Below are 25,490 nucleotides of genomic sequence, written 5' to 3'. Positions count from 1 at the left end.
GTCGGTATTCTGACTGCCGGCATACTCTACCGAACCCCATTGCTCTGTGTCCACTGGTGTTTGTGTGCAATTGATCTGTGTCAACCTAGTGTTAGTGTGCCATTGTTTTGTATCCATTGGTATTAGTGTGCCATTGTTTTGTATCCATTGGTATTAGTGTGCCATTTCTCTGTATCCATTAGTGTTAGTGTTCATTGCATTGTATCCATTAGTGTTAGTGTTCCATTGCATTGTATCCATTAGTGTTAGTGTGCCATTGCTTTGTATCCATTAGTGTTAATGGCCCCATACACTAGGACGATAATGACCGATTTGGGGCATTTGGCCCGATATATCGGGTGAAATCTGGCATTTTGGAGGTGTTTCCGATCCGCGTTTCCGTGAGCTTCAGATTGGATCCTCCAGATTGAATGTGCTGCTCATTCAATCATGTCAGACCCCGCAGGCATGGCTGGGATCGCCCAGGATACATCGTATGCAAAAGGACAGCATATGATGTATCTTGGGTGATCCTGCCCTCCCGGGAGGCTGCCAGGGTGATCGCCTGCGACATGTCAGACGGACATGTCGCGTAAGTGTATGGGGCCCTTAAGTGTGCCATTGCTTTGTATCCATTAGTGGTAGTGTTCCATTGCTTTGTATCCATTAGTGGTAATGTTCCATTGCTTTGTATCCATTAGTGGTAGTGTTCCATTGCTTTGTATCCATTAGTATTAGTGTGCCAATGCTTTGTATCCATTAGTGTTAGTGTGCCATTGCTTTGTATCCATTAGTGTCAGTGTTCCATTGCTTTGTATCCATTAGTATTAGTGTGCCAATGCTTTGTATCCATTAGTGTTAGTGTGCCATTGCTTTGTATCCATTAGTGGTAGTGTGCCATTGCTTTGTATCCATTAGTATTAGTGTGCCAATGCTTTGTATCCATTAGTGTTAGTGTGCCATTGCTTTGTATCCATTAGTGTTAGTGTGCCATTGCTTTGTATCCATTAGTATTAGTGTGCCAATGCTTTGTATCCATTAGTGTTAGTGTGCCATTGCTTTGTATCCATTAGTGGTAGTGTGCCATTGCTTTGTATCCATTAGTATTAGTGTGCCAATGCTTTGTATCCATTAGTGTTAGTGTGCCAATGCTTTGTATCCATTAGTGTTCGTGTTCCATTGCTTTGTATACATTAGTGGTAGTGTGCCATTGCTTTGTATCCATTAGTGTTAGTGTGCCATTGCTATGTATCCATTAGTATTAGTGTGCAAATGCTTTGTATCCATTAGTGTTAGTGTGCCATTGCTTTGTATCCATTAGTGTTAGTGTGCCATTGCTTTGTATCCATTAGTATTAGTGTGCCAATGCTTTGTATCCATTAGTGTTAGTGTGCCATTGCTTTGTATCCATTAGTGTTAGTGTGCCATTGTTTTGTATCCATTAGTGGTAGTGTGCCATTGCTTTGTATCCATTAGTGGTAGTGTGCCATTGCTTTGTATCCATTAGTGTTAGTGTTCCATTTCTCTGTATACACTAGTGTTTATCTGTGCCAGTGTGTGCAGGGAGCCGGAACTTCTGTATGAGTGACATAATAGTGTGGTACGGGGTAGAACTAGGGGGCCCATAATACCCGCACGGGCCCTGACATTACCGGAGGAAAACGATTTTTGGATGATGTGCAATAAATTAGGCCACTTTCATGATGCACGGAGTCATGAATAATGGGATGTTTGCCAAGGGCTGTAAGTACAGTAGACACACAGATACAGCCACATACATTGCTGAAACAAATGACCCTCCTGTATTGTTGATAAGGGACTAGGTAATAGCTACATTTGTACCTTTCCACCATGTGCCATGACTGCTTATTCATATCCAGAGTTCTCCACACTTACAATTCCTTGCTGATCTCTCTAGGACCCTGTGCTGTTCTCGGGGACCCTGCGGATGAACCTGGACCCGTTTAATGAGTATAATGACGAGGAAGTCTGGAAAGCTCTTGAGCTCTCTCACCTCAAGCCGTACATAGAGGAGCTGCAGGAGAGACTCTTCTACGAAGTGAGCGAAGGAGGAGAAAACCTGAGGTGAGATGGCGCTTCAGGCTTTCCATCTGCTTTCTGTCAAGACTTGGGGGTCCTTTCATGAAGAAGTGAAAAATGTGGAGAAGTGAGCCAGTGGAGAAGTTGCCTACGTCAACCAATCAGCATTGAAGTAACATTTATAATTTGCATACTATACAATTGTACGGAGCAGCTGATTGGTTGCCATGGGCAACTTCTCCACAGGCTCACTTCTTTACTCTTTTCACTGCTTCATGAATAGCCAGAGAGTTATTCAAACATCTAAAACTAGGCGAGAACTAGGATATCCTTCACCTGGGGCAAACTTTAATCTTGGTGTGCACACACCTACCTCAGTACAACGTGCTCTCTGGTGTCCGCATATTCAGGAACAATTCTGACAATTCTTTATTTTGGCTTTAAAAAGCGACATTTGCACAGAACATCTCTATTAAAAAATAAACTCTATCCCATCAGACCCTCACATACCATCAGATATCCCCTCATCTACCCATGTGCTTTCAGCCCCCTCACATGCCGATTAGACCCCCTACATGCCCCTCAGACCTCCCCACTTGCCCTTTACATGTAATCAGGCCTTCCAATGCCGAACAGGTCTCCTGATTGTCTATCAGACCTCCCCAATTGCCCATTATATATAATCAGACCCCCCACATGCCATCAGACCCCCCCCCCCTCCACAAACCTCAGCCCCCTAACATGCCGATCAGACCCCGCACATGCCCATCAGGCCTAATGATGAAGTCAGAACCCTCACTGCTGTGTTCAGTGTATTACAGTATATGTTCATTGAACAGACAAAAGATCGGCGTCTCCTCCACATATGTTTAAAATTTTTACAAATGTTGTAATGTTTCGCAGTGTCGGCCAGAGGCAGCTGCTGTGCCTGGCCCGGGCGCTACTTCGGAAATCCAAAATCCTGATTCTGGATGAAGCCACGGCCGCCGTGGATCTGGAAACGGATCATTTAATCCAGAAAACAATCCGCAGCGAATTTGCAGACTGCACCGTGCTAACCATCGCGCATCGGCTGCACACCATCATGGACAGCAACAAGTAAGAGCTCAGCATACAACCATTAGCTTGTAGTTCACTTACGTGTGCACATGGATATAGAGTGTGGTTGGGGAGGGTGAGTGTGGATGGGTGGGGGGAGAGCGTGGATGTGGCAGGCGTGGCATTTTTCTGCTTACTACACTGTGCGCAAAGAAAAGCAAATAACAAATAATGTAACACCAGGAACATGACGAGATAAGCTGCGTAGCAAGCCAAGTGTATGCATATTTGGCTGGTGCACCTAGGATGCATACGGAGGAATATACTCATTTATTTCTTTGCCTGCAATGCAGGAGTAGCGTACCCTCAATTTCCATCCTAGTCATGCAACGTGTCTGCTCTTAACCCACATGGAATTACCATAATTTATAAACATCGCTATAGAAATAATTATGGCTTCCATCAAAAAATATATATATATATTTTTGTATTAATTTTCAGAGTAATGGTGTTGGACGCCGGCAGAATCGTAGAATACGGAGACCCGGAACACCTCTTGGCGAGCCAGGGACACTTCGCCTCTATGGCCAAGGATGCCGGGATAACGGACACCAACAGCACCACGTTGTAAATCCTAAAGGACGCGGCCATGTGTGGCAAAACCACAAAACGGGCAACCTGATGCCCAAAAAGCCAAGAAAACAAAAATAAACTAATAAAAGCAAAAGAACAATGAAACGTCCGCTTAGACGACAGCACAGTATGTAAATGTGGCATTATATTGTGATATGAGGTCTCAGTGTCCCACATTCCACATGCACACCCGATAGCGGTGTCATTATCAGCTCCTTACTGTCTCTTGCTAATGCCCGGGGTGACTGCGGAGTGCTGTTTACTAAGCTAAACCAGATGAAGATGAAGGAGATCGTCGCTCATTGCCGCAGACTACAAAGAAATCTCTAAAGAAACTTAGATGTAGGACCACAAGTCACAGCATACCCTCTCAGGACTGCTATAAAGAACATTTACAGTTGCTATTCAATTTTTCATTTGGTAAAACCATTATTGCTGGGTTCCTTCATATAAATACACTGGTGCAAAAAAAATTGTCCTAACCCTACATGTAACCTGTGATAGCATTGCTACTTTCCCAATAATTCCCCAGGGTGAGACTATTGCCCCATCATGTTACCCTACATGTAACCTGTGATATCACTGCTACTTTCCCAATAATTCCCCAGGGTGAGACTGTTGCGCCATCATGTTACCCTACATGTAACCTGTGATAGCATTGCTACTTTCCCAATAATTCCCCAGGGTGAGACTGTTGCCCCATCATGTTACCCTACATGTAACCTGTGATAGCACTGCTACTTACCCAATAATTTCCAAGGGTGAGACTATTGCCCCATCATGTTACCGTACATATAACCTGTGATAGCATTGCTCCTTACCCAGTAATTACCCTAGGGTGAGACTAATGCCCCATCATGTTACCCTACATATAACCTGTGATAGCATTGCTACTTACCCAGTAATTCCCCAGGGTGAGACTATTGCCCCATCATGTTACCCTACATATAACCTGTGATAGCATTGCTACTTACCCAGTAATTCCCCAGGGTGAGACTAGTGCCCCATCATGTTACCCTACATATAACCTGTGATAGCATTGCTACTTACCCAATAATTGCCCATGGTGAGACTATTGCCCCATGATGTTACCCCACATATAACCTGTGATAGCACTGCTACTTACCCAGTAATTACCCTAGGTGAGACTATTGCCTCATCATGTTACCCTACATGTAACCTGTGATAGCATTGCTACTTACTCAGTAATTGCCCAGGGTGAGACTATTGCCCCATGATGTTACCCCACATATAACCTGTGATAGCATTGCTACTTACCCAATCATTTTCCAGGGTGAGACTATTGCGCCATTATGTTACCCTACATATAACCTGTGATAGCACTGCTCCTTACCCAGTAATTACCCTAGGGTGAGACTATTGCCCCATCATGTTACCCTACATGTAACCAGTGATAGCATTGTTACTTACCCAGTAATTCTCCAGGGTGAGACTATTGCCCCATCATGTTACCCTACATGTAACCAGTGATAGCATTGTTACTTACCCAGTAATTACCCAGGGTGAGACTATTGCGCCATCATGTTACCCTACATATAACCTGTGATAGCACTGCTCCTTACCCAGTAATTACCCTAGGGTGAGACTATTGCCCCATCATGTTACCCTACATGTAACCAGTGATAGCATTGTTACTTACCCAGTAATTCCCCAGGGTGAGCCTATTGCCCCATCATGTTACCCTACATGTAACCAGTGATAGCATTGTTACTTACCCAGTAATTACCCAGGGTGAGACTATTGCGCCATCATGTTACCCTACATATAACCTGTGATAGCACTGCTCCTTACCCAGTAATTACCCTAGGGTGAGACTATTGCCCCATCATGTTACCCTACATGTAACCAGTGATAGCATTGTTACTTACCCAGTAATTCCCCAGGGTGAGACTATTGCCCCATCATGTTGCAGTGTAAGAGGTTATCCACATCCTGTTGCCTAATGGCTCATGTAGACGACTTGCTGAGACCACGGGGTAGCTATAATAATGAGCAGGTTGGTAAAGGTGGCTTTTACCTGGTTTAGCATCTATTACTATCTTAAAGCTATGACGACTGTCAGCTTTGACAAGCCGCTCCTTAATACATTTACCCCCCCACATTAGCAATTACCCTGATTGCACCTTTGCAAAAACCTCTGGGTATTTTGATTTGCTACATATAGGTTTCTTATGCCTGTTTAGGGGACATATTTACTAATTTTTAGGTTCTGGACCTGAAAATGCTAATAATATTGCTGCTGTTCACTATAAGAAATAATCCACTGCTGGGATGCACTATTGTACACATGTGATGTCCCAAATTAATGCCACGAATAGTGAGTGCCCGATGCTTTTTGCTAGGCAAATTCGGCAAGAAAGCAGCCCCAGAGGTTTCTATAAAGACTGCGCGCAAAACCAGCAGATCGCAGCAGATATCAGAGGATACTTATTATTTGTAGGTACGTTCCAAAAATGGGTGTTTTGGGGGAATAACCTGCAAATAATAATTGATAAATAGACCCCAAAGACAGAGATACCACCTAACCCCCCACCTCAAACAATGACCCATCTACTTCCGTGTAATCATGGTCTGAACATTTTTAAAAAAAATCTTATTAGAACAATTTGAAACCAATCTGGTTCCAGGGTTTTCCGTTATATACCATCCTCTGCACATTGCCATATCAGGTAGTGTTACCAGCCCGGTGGGGTGCTAACTCATTGACAATACAGTCAGCATTTTTGCCTGTTGGATCAAAACATTGCACCCTACCTATAATATCCAATTAGTATGTTTCTATAGCATTCATTTTATGTACTTGTCTAAGGACCAGGAGCAGTGTAACTGAGATACAAGACAATGCTGTCATATTTAATTGTTGTATATCTGTATTATGTATTTCAAAAAATAAATTAAAAGATTTTTTTTTTTAATTTGTTGTGTCATCGGTTTCCGATTGCCAGTGTCCGAGTGGAGCATGAAGGGCGCACCAGGGGCTGGAGGGGTGGGGGATTGAAGTGGTAGGGGTCCATGCTAAGGGGTGGGCCAGCCACCACAGAGTAGGAATGGCCATTTGTGGGTTAACCTCGATGGTTAAAAACTATTTGCAGGGGAATCATTGATGGTTTCATTCACCAATGGTCATCCCTGCTTTTTTATTTTCTGGGCTGCAGGCCAGTCAGAATCTGGGGACGTGGATTCAGGGGTATTTGGGGGTGGAGCTATGCTCCGTGTCCGTCCCTTGTTAAAAAAAAATAATAATCATGTAGTTTAATACCATTGATGGCGGAGAACCATCTGAAGTATAATCTATCAAAGTATACAGTGTGGTGAAAACACCATAGTATTGGGAATACAGCAGATAGATATATATATATATATATATATATATATATATATACACACACAGGTTGAGTATCCCATATCCAAATATTCCGAAATACGGAATATTCCGAAATACGGACTTTTTTGAGTGAGAGTGAGATAGTGAAACCTTTGTTTTTTGATGGCTCAATGTACACAAACTTTGTTTAATACACAAAGTTATTAAAAAGATTGTATTAAATGACCTTCAGGCTGTGTGTATAAGGTGTATATGAAACATAAATGAATTGTGTGAATGTACACACACTTTGTTTAATGCACAAAGTTATAAAAAATATTGGCTAAAATGACCTTCAGGCTGTGTGTATAAGGTGTATATGTAACATAAATGCCTTCTGTGCTTAGACTTAGGCCCCATCACCATGATATCTCATTATGGTATCTAATTATTCCAAAATACGGAAAAATAAGAATTTACTTACCGATAATTCTATTTCTCATAGTCCGTAGTGGATGCTGGGGACTCCGTAAGGACCATGGGGAATAGCGGCTCCGCAGGAGACTGGGCACATCTAAAGAAAGCTTTAGGACTAACTGGTGTGCACTGGCTCCTCCCCCTATGACCCTCCTCCAAGCCTCAGTTAGGATACTGTGCCCGGACGAGCGTACACAATAAGGAAGGATTTTGAATCCCGGGTAAGACTCATACCAGCCACACCAATCACACCGTATAACTTGTGATCTGAACCCAGTTAACAGTATGATAACAGAGGAGCCTCTGAAAAGATGGCTCCCAACAATAATAACCCGATTTTTGTAACAATAACTATGTACAAGTATTGCAGACAATCCGCACTTGGGATGGGCGCCCAGCATCCACTACGGACTATGAGAAATAGAATTATCGGTAAGTAAATTCTTATTTTCTCTAACGTCCTAAGTGGATGCTGGGGACTCCGTAAGGACCATGGGGATTATACCAAAGCTCCCAACGGGCGCGAGAGTGCGGATGACTCTGCAGCACCGAATGAGAGAACTCCAGGTCCTCCTCAGCCAGGGTATCAAATTTGTAGAATTTAGCAAACGTGTTTGCCCCTGACCAAGTAGCTGCTCGGCAAAGTTGTAAAGCCGAGACCCCTCGGGCAGCCGCCCAAGATGAGCCCACTTTCCTTGTGGAACGGGCTTTTACAGATTTTAGCTGTGGCAGGCCTGCCACAGAATGTGCAAGCTGAATTGTACTACAAATCCAACGAGCAATAGTCTGCTTAGAAGCAGGAGCACCCAGCTTGTTGGGTGCATACAGGATAAACAGCGAGTCAGATTTCCGGACTCCAGCCGTCCTGGAAACATATTTTCAGGGCCCTGACAACATCCAGCAACTTGGATTCCTCCAAGTCCCTAGTAGCCGCAGGCACCACAATAGGTTGGTTCAGGTGAAAACGCTGGAACCACCTTAGGGAGAAACTGAGGACGAGTCCTCAATTCCGCCCTGTCCCAATGGAAAATCAGATAAGGGCTTTTACAGGATGAAGCCGCCAATTCTGACACGCGCCTGGCCCAGGCCAGGGCCAACAGCATGACCACTTTCCATGTGAGATATTTTAACTCCACAGATTTAAGTGGTTCAAACCAATGTGACTTTTGGAACCCAAACTACATTGAGATCCCAAATTGCCACTGGAGGCACAAAAGGAGGCTGTATATGCAGTACCCCTTTTACAAACGTCTAAACTTCAGGGACTGAAGCTAGTTCTTTTTTGGAAGAAAATTGACAGGGCCGAAATCTGAACCTTAATGGACCCCAATTTCAGGCCCATAGACACTCCTGTTTGCAGGAAATGTAGGAATCGACCCAGTTGAATTTCCTCCGTCGGGCCTTACTGGCCTCGCACTACGCAACATATTTTCGCCAATTGCGGTGATAACGTTTTTGCGGTTACATCCTTCCTGGCTTTAGATCAGGATATGGATGACTTCATCCGGAATGCCTTTTTTCCTTCAGGATCCGGTGTTCAACCGGCATGCCGTCAAACGCAGCCGCGGTAAGTCTTGGAACAGACAGGGTCCTTGCTGGAGCAGGTCCCTTCTTAGAGGTAGAGGCCACGGATCCTCCGTGAGCATCTCTTGAAGTTCCGGTTACCAAGTCCTTCTTGGCCAATCCGGAGCCACGAATATAGTGCTTTCTCCTCTCCATCTTATCAATCTCAGTACCTTGGGTATGAGAGGCAGAGGAGGGAACACATACACTGACTGGTACACCCACGGTGTTACCAGAGCGTCTACAACTATTGCCTGAGGGTCTCTTGACCTGGCGCAATACCTGTCGAGTTTTTTAATCATGTGGACGACTTCTGGGTGAAGTCCCCACTCTCCCGGGTGGAGGTCGTGCTGAGGAAGTCTGCTTCCCAGTTGTCCACTCCCGGAATGAATACTGTTGACAGTGCTATCACATGATTTTCCGCCCAGCGAAGAATCCCTGCAGCTTCTGCCATTGCCCTCCTGCTTCTTGTGCCACCCTGTCTGTTTACGTGGGTGACTGCCATGATGTTGTCCGACTGGATCAACACCGGCTGACCTTGAAGCAGAGGTCTTGCTAAGCTTAGAGCATTGTAAATGGCCCTTAGCTTCAGGATATTTATGTGAAGTGATGTATCCAGGCTTGACCCTAAGCCCTGGATATTCCTTCCCTGTGTGACTGCTCCCCAGCCTCGCAGGCTGGCATCCGTGGTCACCAGGACCCAGTCCTGAATGCCGAATCTGCGGCCCTCTAGAAGATGAGCACTCTGCAACCACCACAGGATGGATACCCTTGTCCTTGGTGACAGGGTTATCCGCTGATGCATCTGAAAATGCGACCCGGACCATTTGTCCAGTAGGTTCCACTGGAAAGTTCTTGCGTGGAATCTAACGAATGGGATTGCTTCGTAGGAAGCCACCATTTTTACCCAGAACCCTTGTGCATTGATGCACTGAGACTTGGTTCGGTTTTAGGAGGTTCCTGACTAGCTCGGATAACTCCCTGGCTTTCTCTTCTGGGAGAAACACCTTTTTTCTGGACTGTGTCCAGGATCATCCCTAGGAAACAGAAGACAAGTCGTCGGAACCAGCTGCGATTTTGGAATATTGAGAATCCAATCGTGCTACCGCAACACTACCTGAGATAGTGCTACACCGACTTCCAACTGTTCCCTGGATCTTACCCTTATCAGGGAATCGTCCAAGTAAGGGATAACTAAAATTCCCTTCCTACGAAGGGATATCATTTCGGCCATTACCTTGGTAAAGACCCGGGGTGCCGTGGACCATCCCTACGGCAGCGTCTGAACTGATAGTGACAGTTCTGTACCATAACCTGAGGTACCTTTGGTGAGAAGGGTAAATTTTGACATGAAGGTAAGCATCCTTGATGTCCCGAGACATCATGTAGTCCCCTTCTTCCAGGTTCGCAATCACTGCTCTGAGTGACTCAATCTTGAATTTGAACCTCTGTATGTAAGTGTTCAAAGATTTTAGATTTTAGATTTAGAATCGGTCTCAACGAGCCGTCTGGCTTCGGTACCACAATAGTGTGGAATAATACCCCGTTCCCTGTTGCAGGAGGGGTACCTTGATTATCACCTGCTGGGAATACAGCTTGTGAATGGCTTCCAAAACTGCCTCCCTGTCAGAGGGAGACGTCGGTAAAGCCGACTTTTGGAAACGGCGAGGGGGAGACGTCTCGAATTCCAATATGTACCCCTGAGATATTACCTGAAGGATCCAGGGGTCTACTTGCGAGTGAGCCCACTGCGCACTGAAATTAATTGAGAACGGGCCCCCACCGTGCCTGAGCTTGTAAGGCCCTAGCGTCATACTGAGGGCTTGGCAGAGGCGGGAAAGGGTTTCTGTTCCTGGGAACTGGCTAATCTCTTCAGCCTTTTTCCTCTCCCTCTGTCACGAGCAGAAAAGAGGAACCTTTTGTCCGCTTGCCAACAAAGGACTGCGCCTGATAATACGGCGTCTTATTTTGAGAGGCGACCTGGGGTACAAACGTGGATTTCCCAGTTGTTGCCGTGGCCACCAGGTCTAAAAGACCGACCCCAAATGTCCCCTTTCAAAGGCAATACTTCCAAATGCCGTTTGGAATCCGCATCACCTGACCATTTTACTGGTAGAATTGGACAACGCACTTATACTTGATGCCAGTCGGCAAATATTCCGCTGTGCGTCATGCATATATAGAAATGCATCTTTTAAATGCTCTATAGGCAATAATATACTATCCTTATCTAGGATATCAATATTTCCAGTCAGGGAATCCGACCATGCCAACCCAGCACTGCACCTCCAGGCTGAGGCGATTGCTGGTCGCAGTATAACACCAGTATGTGTGTGAATACATTTTTGGATACCCTCCTGCTTTCTATCAGCAGGATCCTTAAGGGCGGCCATCTCATGAGAGGGTAGAGCCCTTGTTCTTACAAGCGTGTGAGCGCCTTATCCCCCCTAGGGGGTGTTTCCCAACGCACCCTAACCTCTGGCGGGAAAGGGTATACAGCCAATACTTTTTAAGAAATTATCAATTGTTATCGGGGGGAAACCCACGCATCATCACACACCTCATTTTATTTCTCAGATTCAGGAAAACTACAGGTAGTTTTTCCCTCACCGAACATAATACCCCTTTTTGGTGGTACTCGTATTATCAGAAATGTATAAAACATTTTCCATTGTCTCAATCATGTAACGTGTGGCCCTACTGGAAACACGGTTGTCTCTTCACCGTCGACACAGGAGTCAGTATCCGTGTCGGCGTCTGTATCTGCCATCTGAGATAACGGGCGCTTTAGAGCCCCTGACGGCCTATGAGACGTCTGGACAGGCACAAGCTGAGTAGCCGGCTGTCTCATGTCAACCACTGTTTTTTTATATAGAGCTGACACTGTCACGTAATTTTCAACAGTACATCCACTCAGGTGTCGACCCCCTAGGGGGTGACATCACTGTTACAGACACTCTGCTCCGTCTCCACATCATTTTTCTCCTCATACATGTCGACACAAACGTACCGACACACAGCACACACACAGGGAATGCTCTGATAGAGGACAGGACCCCACTAGCCCTTTGGGGAGACAGAGGGAGAGTATGCCAGCACACACCAGAGCGCTATATATATATACAGGGATAACCTTATATAAGTGTTTTTCCCCTTATAGCTGCTGTATGTTTTAATACTGCGCCTAATTAGTGCCCCCCTCTCTTTTTTTAACCCTTTCTGTAGTGTAGTGACTGCAGGGAAGAGCCAGGGAGCTTCCCTCCAACTGAGCTGTGAGGGAAAATGGCGCCAGTGTGCTGAGGAGATAGGCTCCGCCCCCTTTTCGGCGGCCTTATCTCCCGTTTTTCTGTATATTCTGGCAGGGGTTAAATGCATCCATATAGCCCAGGAGCTATATGTGATGTATTTTTTGCCATGTAAGGTATTTTTATCATGTTTTATTGCGTCTCAGGGCGCCCCCCCCAGCGCCCTGCACCCTCAGTGACCGGAGTATGAAGTGTGCTGAGAGCAATGGCGCACAGCTGCAGTGCTGTGCGCTACCTTATAGAAGACAGGACGTCTTCTGCCGCCGATTTTTCCGGACCTCTTCGCTCTTCTGGCTCTGTAAGGGGGCCGGCGGCGCGGCTCCGGGACCCATCCAGGCTGGGCCTGTGATCGTCCCTCTGGAGCTAATGTCCAGTAGCCAAGAAGCCCAATCCACTCTGCACGCAGGTGAGTTCGCTTCTTCTCCCCTTAGTCCCTCGATGCAGTGAGCCTGTTGCCAGCAGGTCTCACTGAAAATAAAAAACCTAAACTAAAACTTTCACTAAGAAGCTCAGGAGAGCCCCCTAGTGTGCACCCTTCTCGTCGGGCACAGAAATCTAACTGAGGCTTGGAGGAGGGTCATAGGGGGAGGAGCCAGTGCACACCAGTTAGTCCTAAAGCTTTCTTTAGATGTGCCCAGTCTCCTGCGGAGCCGCTATTCCCCATGGTCCTTACAGAGTCCCCAGCATCCACTTAGGACGTTAGAGAAAATCCAATATCCAAAATACCTCTGGTCCCAAGCATTTTGGATAAGGGAGACTCAACCTGTGTATATATATATATATATATATATATATATATATATATATATATATAAACTAAATAATGGTAAGTCGGTGCGCTACTTCACTTTCTTCCAAGTCAATGTAAGTTATTACAGGAAAATGTCCTTGAATCTGTGTTGCACTCTTCTCCGTAGGTAACCCTGCGTATGGCTGCTCAGTTCTTCAATACGCCGCTGGGTCAGTAGCAAAGGAGTCTAGAATCAATAAAGATGGAACAAGCGCCTCATGGTGCAATAACTTCCCAATTCATTTAAGTAAACGGACAACACTCATATAGGTGCTCTGCGTACCAGATAGTTATTTCAAGTGTGCCTGTCAAACTCTGTAGTTTTCGTCCCTTTATAGGTTGGCCTCAGTTATGGGATCTAAAAATCAATAAAGATAAAACACACCCCTCATGGTGCAGTAAATTCCCAATACACTGAGTATATAAACAATCTTCCGATAGGTAATATGCGTACCAGAAAGTGAGATCAATTAAGCTTATCAGGGAAGTCACGTCCCCTTAAGTATAGCCAACTTCAGTCAGGATACATTTGTGGAGCGCTTCCACTTTCCAAAGACTTAGCTTGATGTCCCAGTGACATAAGATAGTAGGAATATCGTCTGGAGGGTTCAGGGCAATTCCACTGCAAAGGCCCACATTAGGAGGAAGTGTAGGTAAAGTTCTCAACGTGTTTCACCTGTACAAGGCTTGAGACACTCCTGAGGAAGCCTTGTACAGGTGAAACGCGTAATCCCTTTTTGCAACTGGGCTAAATCGTCCCTTTTACCCATGAAAGCAAAGAGTGATATGTGTGCAGACGGCCTATCGCACACCTTATATACCCACCAAGCCGGCGCACGCTTTGCGCTGCCAACTTAAAATATGGGAGGTGGTGATAATAATGTGACCATATAGAAGACAACCTGCATTGTATGGGTCAGTATCCCCTTAACAAGATCACAGCATGGGCCTAATTCAGACCTGATTGTAGTAGCAAATTTGTTAGCAGATGGGCAAAACCATGTGCACTGCATGGAGGGGGGGGGGCAGATGTAACATGTGCAGAGAGAGTTAGATTTGTGGGTGGGTTATATTGTTTCTGTGCAGGGTAAGTACTGGCTGCTTTATTTTTACACTGCAATTTAGATTTCAGATTTAACACACCCCACCCAAATCTCTCTCTGCACATGTTACATCTGCCTCCCCTGCAGTGCACATGGTTTTGCCCAACTGATAACAAATTTGCTACTACGATCAGGTCTGAATTAGGCCCCATGGGGGTCATTCCGAGTTGTTCGCTCGCAAGCTGCTTTTAGCAGCTTTGCACACGCTAAGCCGCCGCCTACTGGGAGTGAATCTTAGCTTATCAAAATTGCGAACGAAAGATTCGCAATATTGCGAAAAGACTTCTCTGTGCAGTTTCTGAGTAGCTCGAGACTTACTCTGCCAGTGCGATCAGTTCAGTGCTTGTCGATCCTGGTTTGACGTCACAAACACACCCAGCGTTCGCCCAGACACTCATCCGTTTCTCCAGCCACTCCCGCGTTTTTCCCAGAAACGGTAGCGTTTTTTCACACACTCCCATAAAACGGACAGTTTCCGCCCAGAAACACCCACTTCCTGTCAATCACATTACGATCACCAGAACGAAGAAAAAACCTCGTAATGCCGTGAGTAAAATACCTACCTGCATAGCAAATTTACTTGGCGCAGTCGCACTGCGGACATTGCGCATGCGCATTAGCGACTAATCGCTCCGTTGCGAGAAAAAAATAACGAGCGAACAACTCGGAATGACCCCCCATATTCTAGATGAACACAACGTACACTCAGCACATAAACAGCCATCTGCCGCCAGGATACAGGTTGGCCAGCGATGACGTGGACAGGAAGTAGGTACAAAAGGAAAGAAACAGAGCAATAATTGTATCTGAGGTTTATTGGTTCCGTTTTATAGCATTGCACAATTTCATCAAACTTGCCTTTCTTTACAGAACCACAGCCTCTAGAAATGAACGGGAATCCCGTTACCTCTCTCTGCTTTCACAAAAAAACTCAACTGTATAAAAATACACAAAAGATATCATACAACTTTTGTTCTAAACAGAAAACTAAATCGATATAAGAGCTTGTGCTCTCTAAAAGGTGCCTATTTGGAAATGTGCAAAGGCTAAGTTTTTAAAAACACATATACAAAAAAAAAAAAAAAACATCAGTGAATTTAAACAGAAGAATTCCGCCAAGATATTACACCCCCTTCAGTAGTCAAATCCACTTGTCTCACTTGCTACAAGCTGCTTGTCTGTGTGATACACATAGTATATAATGCTTCATTTCATAGGAAATTGTATATTTTACAAACGTCTCTTGCTTGACCCCTTGTAATGCAACGTAGATGGTGGAAAGGATCAATCATGATATGAAACGGAGTAACGGAAGAGAGGATTCGGAGATTTCGTGTCTGTAGAACAGTAGGATTAGTTTTCCTATTAATCACCATTGTCTTTATATCTAGGCAGGCATGGCTGACTGTATAACCTCTAAGGTAGGGCTAATCTAATATATAACATTGTCACTTTCAATGTGACTTACTGCAGAAACTTTATTATAGCTATTTAAGGAAACCTTTTCAAATCTGTAATACTGCTTCTCTTTCTGCACTCAGCACCACACACGGGAGCAGGGTGTATATATATGTATATAGCAGTTGATGCTCCCTGAAAAGTATTCTGAATTGGAAACATAAAGCGAAGACTTTTAGTCTCATGCAAAAGAGCATTACTGAGCTAGCAGTCCCACACAGAATTTTTTTTCTTTTTCTTTAAACATACGTTTTTATTAGCAATCCAACAAATCATTGTCTCCTTTACAATACCTCTCTGGAGGGCAAACAAATATGGCTGCCACAGTCCGCTTTCAGCTGTTCTTTGAGAGGGAGGAGAATGGTGTGGAGGACGTGATTCATCAACCAATCAGCTATTATAAAATAATGCAATTTCACACTGGAACTATGCCTTTGCTTCATGGCTTCCTTTATATCCCCACTCCTATAATGTACAGCATTTTAGCATTGATAATAGTCATATTACAAAAAATAAATAAAAACCTACTCAGTGTATGGTTTGCAATATTTTTTGAATGTAATGCAATGACCAGTTATATGTTATTTAAAATTCATTAGCACTAAAACCTCAATCACGGCACCTACACATTAATATATTTGTTCTGGGGTCACTATAGTTGGCCCAGGTGATATTTATATTTTAATGTCAGAAAAAAAAAAAAAAAAATGAATGCCCTACCTCAGGGTTAGCAACCTGTCTCACTATAGCGGTTGTGAAACTACAAATCTCAGTATGTCCAGGGCATGCTGGAACTTGTAGTTCTACATAAGATGGATAGCCACAGGTTGTCCCCTTCTCTCCCTTTTAATTGATCTTCTTATTGGCGTAACGGATTATTTACTCTTAAACCTTGTGTTGGTATAATGCACCAGCCAAACGCTGCAGGAATACTCGCAAAACAGTCTCTTACTATGAACCCACTAGGTTATTCCAAGTCCTACTGTAGAAAACCACTTTCTCTGTAAACAGTTCTCAATGAGTTCAGCAGCAAAAAAAATGAAAAAATTAACTTGGAAAAAGGCACAAGTGTCCGAATTCTATGCGACGGCGGCTTGCGGAGGCCCGATCTCACGTGTACTCTGTTTTGCGGATGTAGTTGGAGGGGACATACCCCTGCCTGCCTTCCACTTCAGCCAGCCACCACTCATTATTCCCGTTCATATCTCGGAACTCCAGGATCTTCAGTCTCTGATTGGCTGTGACCGACAGCTCATTTGGCGAGCGTGCTTTGAATGTGTATACAGCAAAATACACCTAGCAAGACAAAATATAAAAAGAGCAATTATAAAGGGTTAAATCTCGGATGGGCGCTCAAAAAAAATCGGTCTGGGTAAGCTTTTCAGGATTCTTGCTAATTAACATTCCGTACTATACCGCAGCCAATATTAGTTTGATACACACAAGTAACCTTATAGAAGCCGCTGTTATTAAATATGGTTGAGTGGTGACTGTCTTCTGTCTGTGCGCAGCCCTCTTCCAGCTACACCGACAGGCAGCAGAGATGGGGAAGGGGGACTGGGCCAAATCTCACCCAATTTGGTCAATTCCATGTAGTATTCTAAGGGCCCTACACACTGCTAGATTTGTGCAAGATGCAAGATGAACGATTTGAAAGATGAACGATTTTTTGCATACACACTGAACGATGTCTATGGCCAATTTGGACGATATGACATTACATACATCGATATCATCCAAACTGGCTTGCATGTTTAAACGATGATCGATCAACGATGAACGATTGCGGGGACGTGCATCATTCATCGTTGACCGAAAACTTTCATATCTTTCAAAGATATCGCCAAGTGTGTAGGGCCCTTTAGTGTGCACTGCCAACATTATATATGCGAAGATTAGGCTCAGGTGTATTGTGGATCAATAACTAGCATGGAGGATTGAAGCATGAAGACATGCACGTGCCTGATAACTGCGAGCCATAGCTGAGCATTACCATTAAGCTGTAAGCGGTTATACCTTCACTGATTGACAGAACTAGCAACTACCTGTGCCTCCAGGTGACCCTGACACTTCTAACATATTACAATCTGCAAAATTCTCATAGCACATCATGATAAAACCTATATTACTATAACATAGGATACTTTTGGCTGTGTTTCAATGCAATATTTTTCCTTGTATGGCACTACAGACACTTGGGGTATCCAAAGGCGCAACCCGTAGGGGGCAGAGAGGGATTCTTCGATCCTGCTCAACAGAACTTGCTGCAGAATCCTATGGGGACTACTGTGATGCCGGACTGTGGCAGATATCTTATTAATATATATGGGTATTCATGTGTAGTGCCGTACAGCACATTATGGGAGACATTTACTAAGCAGTGATAAGAGCGGAGAAGTGAGCCAGTGGAGAAGTTGCCCCATCAACCAATCAGCAGCTTTGTATAATTGTATAGTATGAAAATTATAGATGTTACTTCAGTGCTGATTGGTTACCATGGGCAACTTCTCCACTGGCTCACTTCTCCGCTCTTATCACTGCTTAGTAAATGTCCCCTTATGTCTGTTACATCCCACCCAATACCTGCAGTGGTAGCAACCAACGCTGGAGCCAACTGAAGTATGACTGGTTTGGAAACGTGGAGAAAAATACACCCTTATATTTTATATTGTCCATGTACTGTGTAATGTCATTGTCAACCTCAAGTCATTCTCCAGGATATAAGTATGTATCTCAGCCTTCTGTACAATAAAGCTAGATCAGCCTTACCTGGTTCCCCTCTAGCTCAGAACCATCTGGCTCCAGGTCGCTGCCCATCGGTGAAGGACCTTTTCTTCTATACGCTTTGCGGTTAGCAGATAAATGCCCTTTGTCCCCGTTGTTTTGTAATGCTGAGTTATCCCCATTTTCTGGCTGGCTGCCCCTTCGGCTGGGGTCATTCTTTTGGGAAAAGTCTTTAGTGACCGTGTTCTCTCTGGAATAGTCTTGTTCCTTTTCCATCAGCCTAGGATGTGGAGCAGAGTCTGTTTCACTGCTCTTTTTAGAGGCCAAGTCAGCGGAACTGGCCTTGGATGGGGAATAAGAGTCTGTGTGACCGCTACTTAGTGCAGAGGAGTCCGCGGCAGATTTAGCAGAGGTGAACGTCACAGAGGCGTTGCACGGATTAATGGATAAAGTGCTGTTGCTGTTCTGCCGGGAAAAGTTGGGAGATGATCCTCCGTAGCCAGATTCATTGGAAGAGTGGCTGCCAATGGACACATCCGAGTGGCTACGCCGAGGGTTATATGGTTTCAAGAATGAGCTGTAAACAAATCCCTTTGTCACTGTGGAGGAAAGAAAGGGGATTACTCAGAATGTGCCGTTATTAGCTGTGGTTTAGTCAGGAGTTTATAAACACCAGACTAACATCTAATTACTGCCACAACCACTGTCTCGTGTGCACTGGTTCATAGGCAGTAGGTACCAGGCTGGCAAACCCCATACACACTTCCAGGACTGACCTCCTGATAAATGGAACAGCAGTCTAAGCATCATTCAAAGCTTTATTGTACACATCGCAACATCACTAAGACCAACTTAAAAAAGAAGCCTTTCCGACCATTCTCCAGTTACCTCAACAATACCACAAAGTTCCAACGAGCAACTCCCTACACTGGGACAGGTATTGACAAGCCTCAAAATGCTTTTGTCCACCAACGTATATTCTACCAAGAGCTACTGAACAAGGTGATGCTTAACCAATTACTTCATTGTTTTAAATTAAAACTTTATGTTCCCAAAATCATGCAAAATATATGTGTATTTGCTTGGATACCCCAAACAATGGGGCAGCTGTATTAAGCTTGGAGACGGCATAAGGAAGTGATAAACTAGTGATAAGTGCAAGGTGATAAACGCACCAGCCAATCAGCTCCTAGCTGTTCATTTACATATTGGAGCTGATTGGCTGGTGCGTTTTCACCTTGCACTTATCACTGGTTTATCACTTCCTTATGTCTTTTCCAGGTTAATACATCTGCCCCAATATTGCTTAGCCCAGAGTTTCCCAAACTCCGCCATTACATTCCATTCCAGGTTTTAAGGATATTCATGCTTAAGCACAGGTGACTTAATTAGTACCTCAGTCAATTTGATTTAACCATCTGGACTCAAAAGTAATTACCCCGTCTTCTGATGGCATTTTAAAAATGAGGATGCCACGGATGGTCATGTGACCACCGGCATCCGGAACGTCGGCTGTTTTGCTGCTATTTGTTGCAGGTACCGTTGGGGAAAGTGCAGAAAGTCTCTGTTTATTGCTATACGTCCATTAGAAATGGAAGAAAGGGGGTAAGACTTCCTTTCACCGCAGTTTAGTAAACCTCCCGGCTTCACGTGTTTGCTGTATTATGGTCTGTATATTAACCTAACTCCATTAAAAAAAATAAAAATAAAAATCACAAGACCCTTTTCGCTAGCCCTATTACCAATACAGACAAAGACAAAGGTGCATCTCTTACCTCCATTGTCCACCAGCCACCGGTTCTGGCTGCCCATTGGGTCCTGCTGTTTAATAGCCGCAACCAAGTCGCCCTCCTGGACGGACACATCTAAGTCCTGCGCTGCATTGAAGTTGCGATCAGCCTGGTGCAGCTTTTCTGGTGGGTACCTGGCCAGTAGCAGTGCTCGATGCTCATCCAGCTGCACTATGTGTTTGGCCTGTGGAGAGGAAAAGAACGCAGTTAGGAAATGGAATCACCTTATAAAGAGGACACAACATAGATAAAATGCAACCAATGATTGCTGTTCATAATGACAGCTAGGCATCACTCACAGTGCTGGGAACGATCTTTCTAGCAGACTGACGTTCGATAGTTTTCCTCTCGAAAGGCTTCTTTACGGGCAATGGGGGGTTCTCTGGGAAGAAAGTGAAGCCCTGAAGCTGCTGCAGAACCTTGCTGTGCTCCTCCTGGAACAAAGCAATGATGTTCCCCTCTCGTCCCCCGATCCCTAACAGCTGGGAATAAACACACACAACATTAGTGAGGTTTAAATACATAATACAATTCCCCAGATCTATATAATAATGACGGATGACTGTCCAGCGGGCACTGTGCTTCACTCCCACTGCCAGCGACCGGAGATAAAGAGCGGTAAATCTAGCAGGGAGGAGTGGGGACGGAGCGGGCCGAAGTGACCCAGCGTATGTCGGGACAATTTCACTAGTAATAAATAAGTGTCCGGCATCAAAACTAAATTGGTGGCAGTACAGATCTTGACAGGAGTTAGTACACATTACCGTACAAATATTTATGAGTTAATAATGCGTCAATTACATAATTGCTACAGTAAATGATAGACAATTTATGAGTCACTTAAGTGGTGCTTTTGTAAAATGTTGCAAAAATCCAAGTTGACTTCTTACATTGGCTGTAATTTACCCTCAGGCGTGTATTACTCCTCACAGTGTAGTGACAACCATTTATAGAAGTTTTATTTACGAGAGCTTAAACACTCTTCGTGTATTATGAAAATAAATATTGCTCTTGAAGAAAAGTCATCGCTAAACTGTTAACACATGTTGCAATACTATTCAACTCCCAGATATCACTTTATTCTGACTGTATTACAGGACAAAGGTTGTAGCCCAACTGCTGCATCCTACGGGCAGGAAAGTGAAGCCTGTTTGGAAAGCCGTTTATGATACACAGATGACTTTACCACCGTTCAGCAAGGAATAATTCTGTTTATTATTAACTAGACACCAATGTCACTTATATTGCCGAGAAATCAGGTGGGATGTAAGCAGAAACATCTTAGCATTTATACTGAGGGTGGGTTTTGGGTGCGGTGCCCCCTGTGCTGGTGTGGCTGGGCTGCTTTCCGTTCGGCACACCCTAACACTTTGTTAACACTTATGTTTTTTCCTAATCACATTATATATTTGTTTATTATTTTAATCACACCTATCACTCACATAGCACTTATGTGCTTCTTAATTAACCCTTACTAATTTTCACCTGCGTGCTGCCCTGGGGTGGCCGGCCTGTGCCGGCATGGTGGGGTCCCGCGCCCCGGATCCATACCTAGTATAAGGCACCCACCAGTGACAGAGACGCCTTGCCGTTCGGCCTGGGGGCTTAGCCCTATATCTGCAGATGTATGCAACCAAGATCTCTGTATTATCTGATTATTATGTAGTGTTATTTCTCACTCAGTGTGCATTAGGGATAGCAAAAATTTTTTTCTCACTCAGAATTACCCCTCCCTTTTAGCACCTGAGTGACATCACAATCAGATTGAGCAGCTTGCCAATAAATGTGAATTTATACTGAGACACCAGTGACTTGGACTTACAGCTAGAAGAGGTTTCAGCTCCTCCAAGGCCAGCTTTACAAAGTCGCAATGGGCGTTGGCGTAGCCACGCACGCAGCAGGCAAATAGCTCTTTGGCGTAGTTGTGAAACTTGGGCAACTCGTCCAGAAGTTGGGCGTTGAGAGCTTCGTAGTTGTTCCTGGCCGACTGCAGTTCGTCCAGCGTCCTTTTGTCCTTCAGTTTCTCCGCTCGCTCGGTGCAGTTGTAAAAGTCCAGCAGCTTGTCGAAGCGTTTCTGCACCAGCTTGTGGGGTCCGGCAAACATTGTAAGGAGCTGGTTCAGAGGGGAGATGACCAACTTGTCCGTCCGCTCTTTCTGTATGGGAGAAGACAAAACTTCATGTTATACAACTGCTGGCCCTGTCCGGAACAGACGCAGATGTCTGTGCATCCAGCGGCTGGGAATGGTTGTGTTTTTTTTATACAACGTTTAATGGCGCTGTCAGCAGAATCGCCGACGCATCCTGCAGCACACCTTACACTGGTGCACACTGTATAAACAGCGGGACAGCTGCGATTTGGTTGTGACCAGTTACCACAGGCTGATACCAGCCATTCAAGAGCATGGGGTTTATTTACATTGGGTCTATGGAGTAACCTTGGAGAGAGATAAAGTGGACAGAGATAAACTAACAATTAATCATCTCCTAACTGTCATCTTTCAAACACAGCCTGCAACATAGTAATGAGGAGCTGATTGGCTTTTTATATCTCTCCAGTTTATCACTTTCCAAGGCTTTAGTACATAGGGGGTCTCCGAGTTGATCGCTAGCTGCATTCGTTCGCTAGGCAGCGATGAGGCAAAAAAAAATGGCACTTCTGCGCATGCGTATGCAGCGCAATGCGCACACGTGTCGTACTATTACAACGAACTATGTAGTTTCACACAAGGTCTAGCAACGCTTTTCTGTCGCACTGCTGGCCGCAGAGTGATTGACATGAAGTGGGCGTTTCTGGGTGTCAACTGACCGTTTTCAGGGAGTGTTTGGATAAACGCGGACGTGCCAGGAAAAAGGTAGGCATGGCTGGGCGAACGCAGGGCGTGTTTGTGGCGTCAAAACAGGAACTGAACAGTCTGAAGTGATCGCAAGCGCCGAGTAGGTATTGAGCTACTCTAAAACTGCACAAAAAATTTTTGCCGCCGCTCTGCGATCCTTTCGTTCGCACTTCTGCTAAGCTAAAATACACTCCCAGTGGGCGGTGGCATAGAGTTTGCACGGCTACTAAAAACTGCTAGCGAGCCAACAACTCGGAATGACCACCTTAGACCCCTTCAGGGATGGATTGGGCCGTGTCACTGTACATGACAAGAGGGGGGGCATGGACACGGCTCGCAGGGGAGCTATTAGTCAGGGGGGCATGGACTTGCAGGACGTCCCCATTTATCTGTATACTGGCCGCGGGTGGGACGGAGGGAGGGTGGGCAAAAGGGCAGGTGAGTAAAGAGGCGGGAGACTGCGCTGCTCGGCTAGCCCCGCTCTCTGTGTGTCCGAGCTAAGCAGGAACGGCCCATCCGACCTTCGGCCCTTCTGGCAGATGGCCAATCAGGCCCTGGATCCCTTTATGTCTCTCCACTTTATTACTCTCTAAGGCTTAGTAACTAGAGCCACATGCATCTGACACTCTAATAGAGTAACAATGTATAATCTGCGTGCACTGTCTGGAACCTGACAGAGGAAGGGATGGGGTCCTCTGGGGATTTCCCCAGTGCCCCTATGGGCCAGTCCGACGCTGCATATAGGGGGTAATTCCAAGTTGATCGCAGCAGGAAATTTTTTAGCAGTTGGGCAAAACCATGTGCACTGCAGGTGGGGCAGATATAACACTTGCAGAGAGAGTTAGATTTGGTTGGGTTATTTTGTTTCTGTGCAGGGTAAACACTGGCTGCTTTATTTTTACACTGCAATTTAGATTGCAGATTGAACACACCCCACCCAAAGCTATCTCTCTCTGCACATGTTACATCTGCCCCACCTGCAGTGCACATGGTTTTGCCCAACTGCTAACAAAGTTCCTGCTGCGATCAACTCAGAATTACCCCCATAGTCATTTTCCGGTAGAATTTTTGAGCAAATATACTATTTAATGTGGATTACATTCATTAAAATAACAAAAACAAAAAAATTATAAAAAGGTAGAAACTGCAGAAGTCAGACAGAAGTTGCAGTGGTGACGCCTGAGAGATTCCATAAAAGGAAATTAGCTACAAACATCAGAAGAAGAAAACAAGCTGAAATAGACTGTTAGATACACTTTGGTGTATGGAGTATCTAACAAGTAAGGATTTCCATTATAAATAAATACCATCTCTACCACGTTACGTTAAATAAAAAACATACCCAGAAGGTGGAGATACCATTTAACTGGGGCGAAAACTGGCAAACTGCTGGTATGGCTGAGATAATAAAACATTAACCAAAGAGTGCAATGGAATCTCAGCTATGGGAGTACCAATGCTGTATGTAAGATATTTCACAAATGATTTAACGCCATAGGCCAGCTTACAGAATGAGAGCTACACAGCGGCCCATGCACTTTTTGAGAACTTTTCAGAAATTTGACATTAAAAGCAATGTCTCTTTTATTACTGTCATCTTTATCTATTTGTGTGAATTTTATGACAGTTTAAGCAGCCTCTTTGTGCATGGCACGCCCAGATCGTCCAAACAGACTGGACAGAAACAAGCAGAATTACCAGCAATAGATCACACATGTATGTAAGTGCCCTGGGTCTAACAGTCGCTGCTGACAAGTCATTAAAGTGCACTTGTGTTCCGCACAGATTGGAGGCTGGACCAGTACTCTGGAAAACGCGCACAGGAATTCCCTAGGAACCAGCGTCAGGCTGCATTCCCAGGAATACTGGAACAGCCGGCAAATAGCTGCGCCGGAGGAATGTAGGTAACGAAGCTCACTGTATACAGTCATTTATCAGGCCATTAGATATGAAGGGCACTCACAAAGTCGGTGAAGAGCTTCTCGCTGATGTGACGATGCGCCTTCTGAAACTTCTCCAGGTCACTGGTTCCTTTGTCTGCATACAAATCCCACATACTCATGGCAGCCAGAACTTTCACACAGGCGGATTCCTACAACACACAAGTAAAGCAATGCTTGGGAATCTCTCTGGGCATGGAGACAGAACCCACTCTGTCTGCCGCATCAGCTAAACCCTCCCTTATGGGGTATGTCCGTCATTAACAACAGGAAACTTTCAGACTGAGTATATAGGAGAATCGTCCCGTTCCAGCTAAATTATCTGCTTTACAATAAGTGACTGAAGAATAAAAAAAAAAAAGTTTCTTCCGATTAAACATATTACAGATGTATAATTTTGGGAAAAAAATAGCAATTTTCCTTTATACTCCATACGTTTAGTTATTAAGCAATTTATGGAAGCTTAACCAGTCTGATTTTCTATGTTTA

At 44.8% G+C, this 25,490-nt stretch overlaps 2 protein-coding genes across 4 annotated transcripts in view; one reads left to right on the top strand and one right to left on the bottom strand.

The window, feature by feature from the left end:
* The window catches only part of ABCC2 (ATP binding cassette subfamily C member 2), a 118,496-nt gene extending 111,870 nt beyond the window's left edge, over nt 1-6,626 (top strand). The window contains exons 30-32 of the mRNA XM_063962257.1: nt 1,898-2,064; nt 2,923-3,117; nt 3,559-6,626. Coding sequence (XP_063818327.1) covers nt 1,898-2,064; nt 2,923-3,117; nt 3,559-3,688 — 492 coding nt within the window. The 3' untranslated portion in view covers nt 3,689-6,626. The remainder of the gene's footprint in view (nt 1-1,897; nt 2,065-2,922; nt 3,118-3,558) is intronic.
* Nucleotides 6,627-15,050: 8,424 nt separating this feature from the next.
* Nucleotides 15,051-25,490, bottom strand: part of DNMBP (dynamin binding protein) — a 244,984-nt gene continuing 234,544 nt past the window's right edge. For all 3 annotated transcript variants that reach the window (XM_063962255.1, XM_063962254.1, XM_063962256.1), the window contains 6 exons: nt 25,025-25,153; nt 22,048-22,380; nt 20,525-20,707; nt 20,211-20,409; nt 18,481-19,034; nt 15,051-17,007 (listed from right to left, as the gene is read on the bottom strand). In XM_063962255.1, the coding sequence (XP_063818325.1) occupies nt 16,822-17,007; nt 18,481-19,034; nt 20,211-20,409; nt 20,525-20,707; nt 22,048-22,380; nt 25,025-25,153 (1,584 nt within the window). In that variant the 3' untranslated portion in view covers nt 15,051-16,821. The remainder of the gene's footprint in view (nt 17,008-18,480; nt 19,035-20,210; nt 20,410-20,524; nt 20,708-22,047; nt 22,381-25,024; nt 25,154-25,490) is intronic.

Source organism: Pseudophryne corroboree, chromosome 3, assembly GCF_028390025.1.
Source record: "Pseudophryne corroboree isolate aPseCor3 chromosome 3, aPseCor3.hap2, whole genome shotgun sequence".
In the NCBI taxonomy this organism is placed as follows: Eukaryota; Metazoa; Chordata; class Amphibia; order Anura; family Myobatrachidae; genus Pseudophryne; species Pseudophryne corroboree.
The sequence above is the reverse complement of the archived record's forward strand: the minus strand, read 5'-3'. Positions and strand labels throughout refer to the sequence as shown.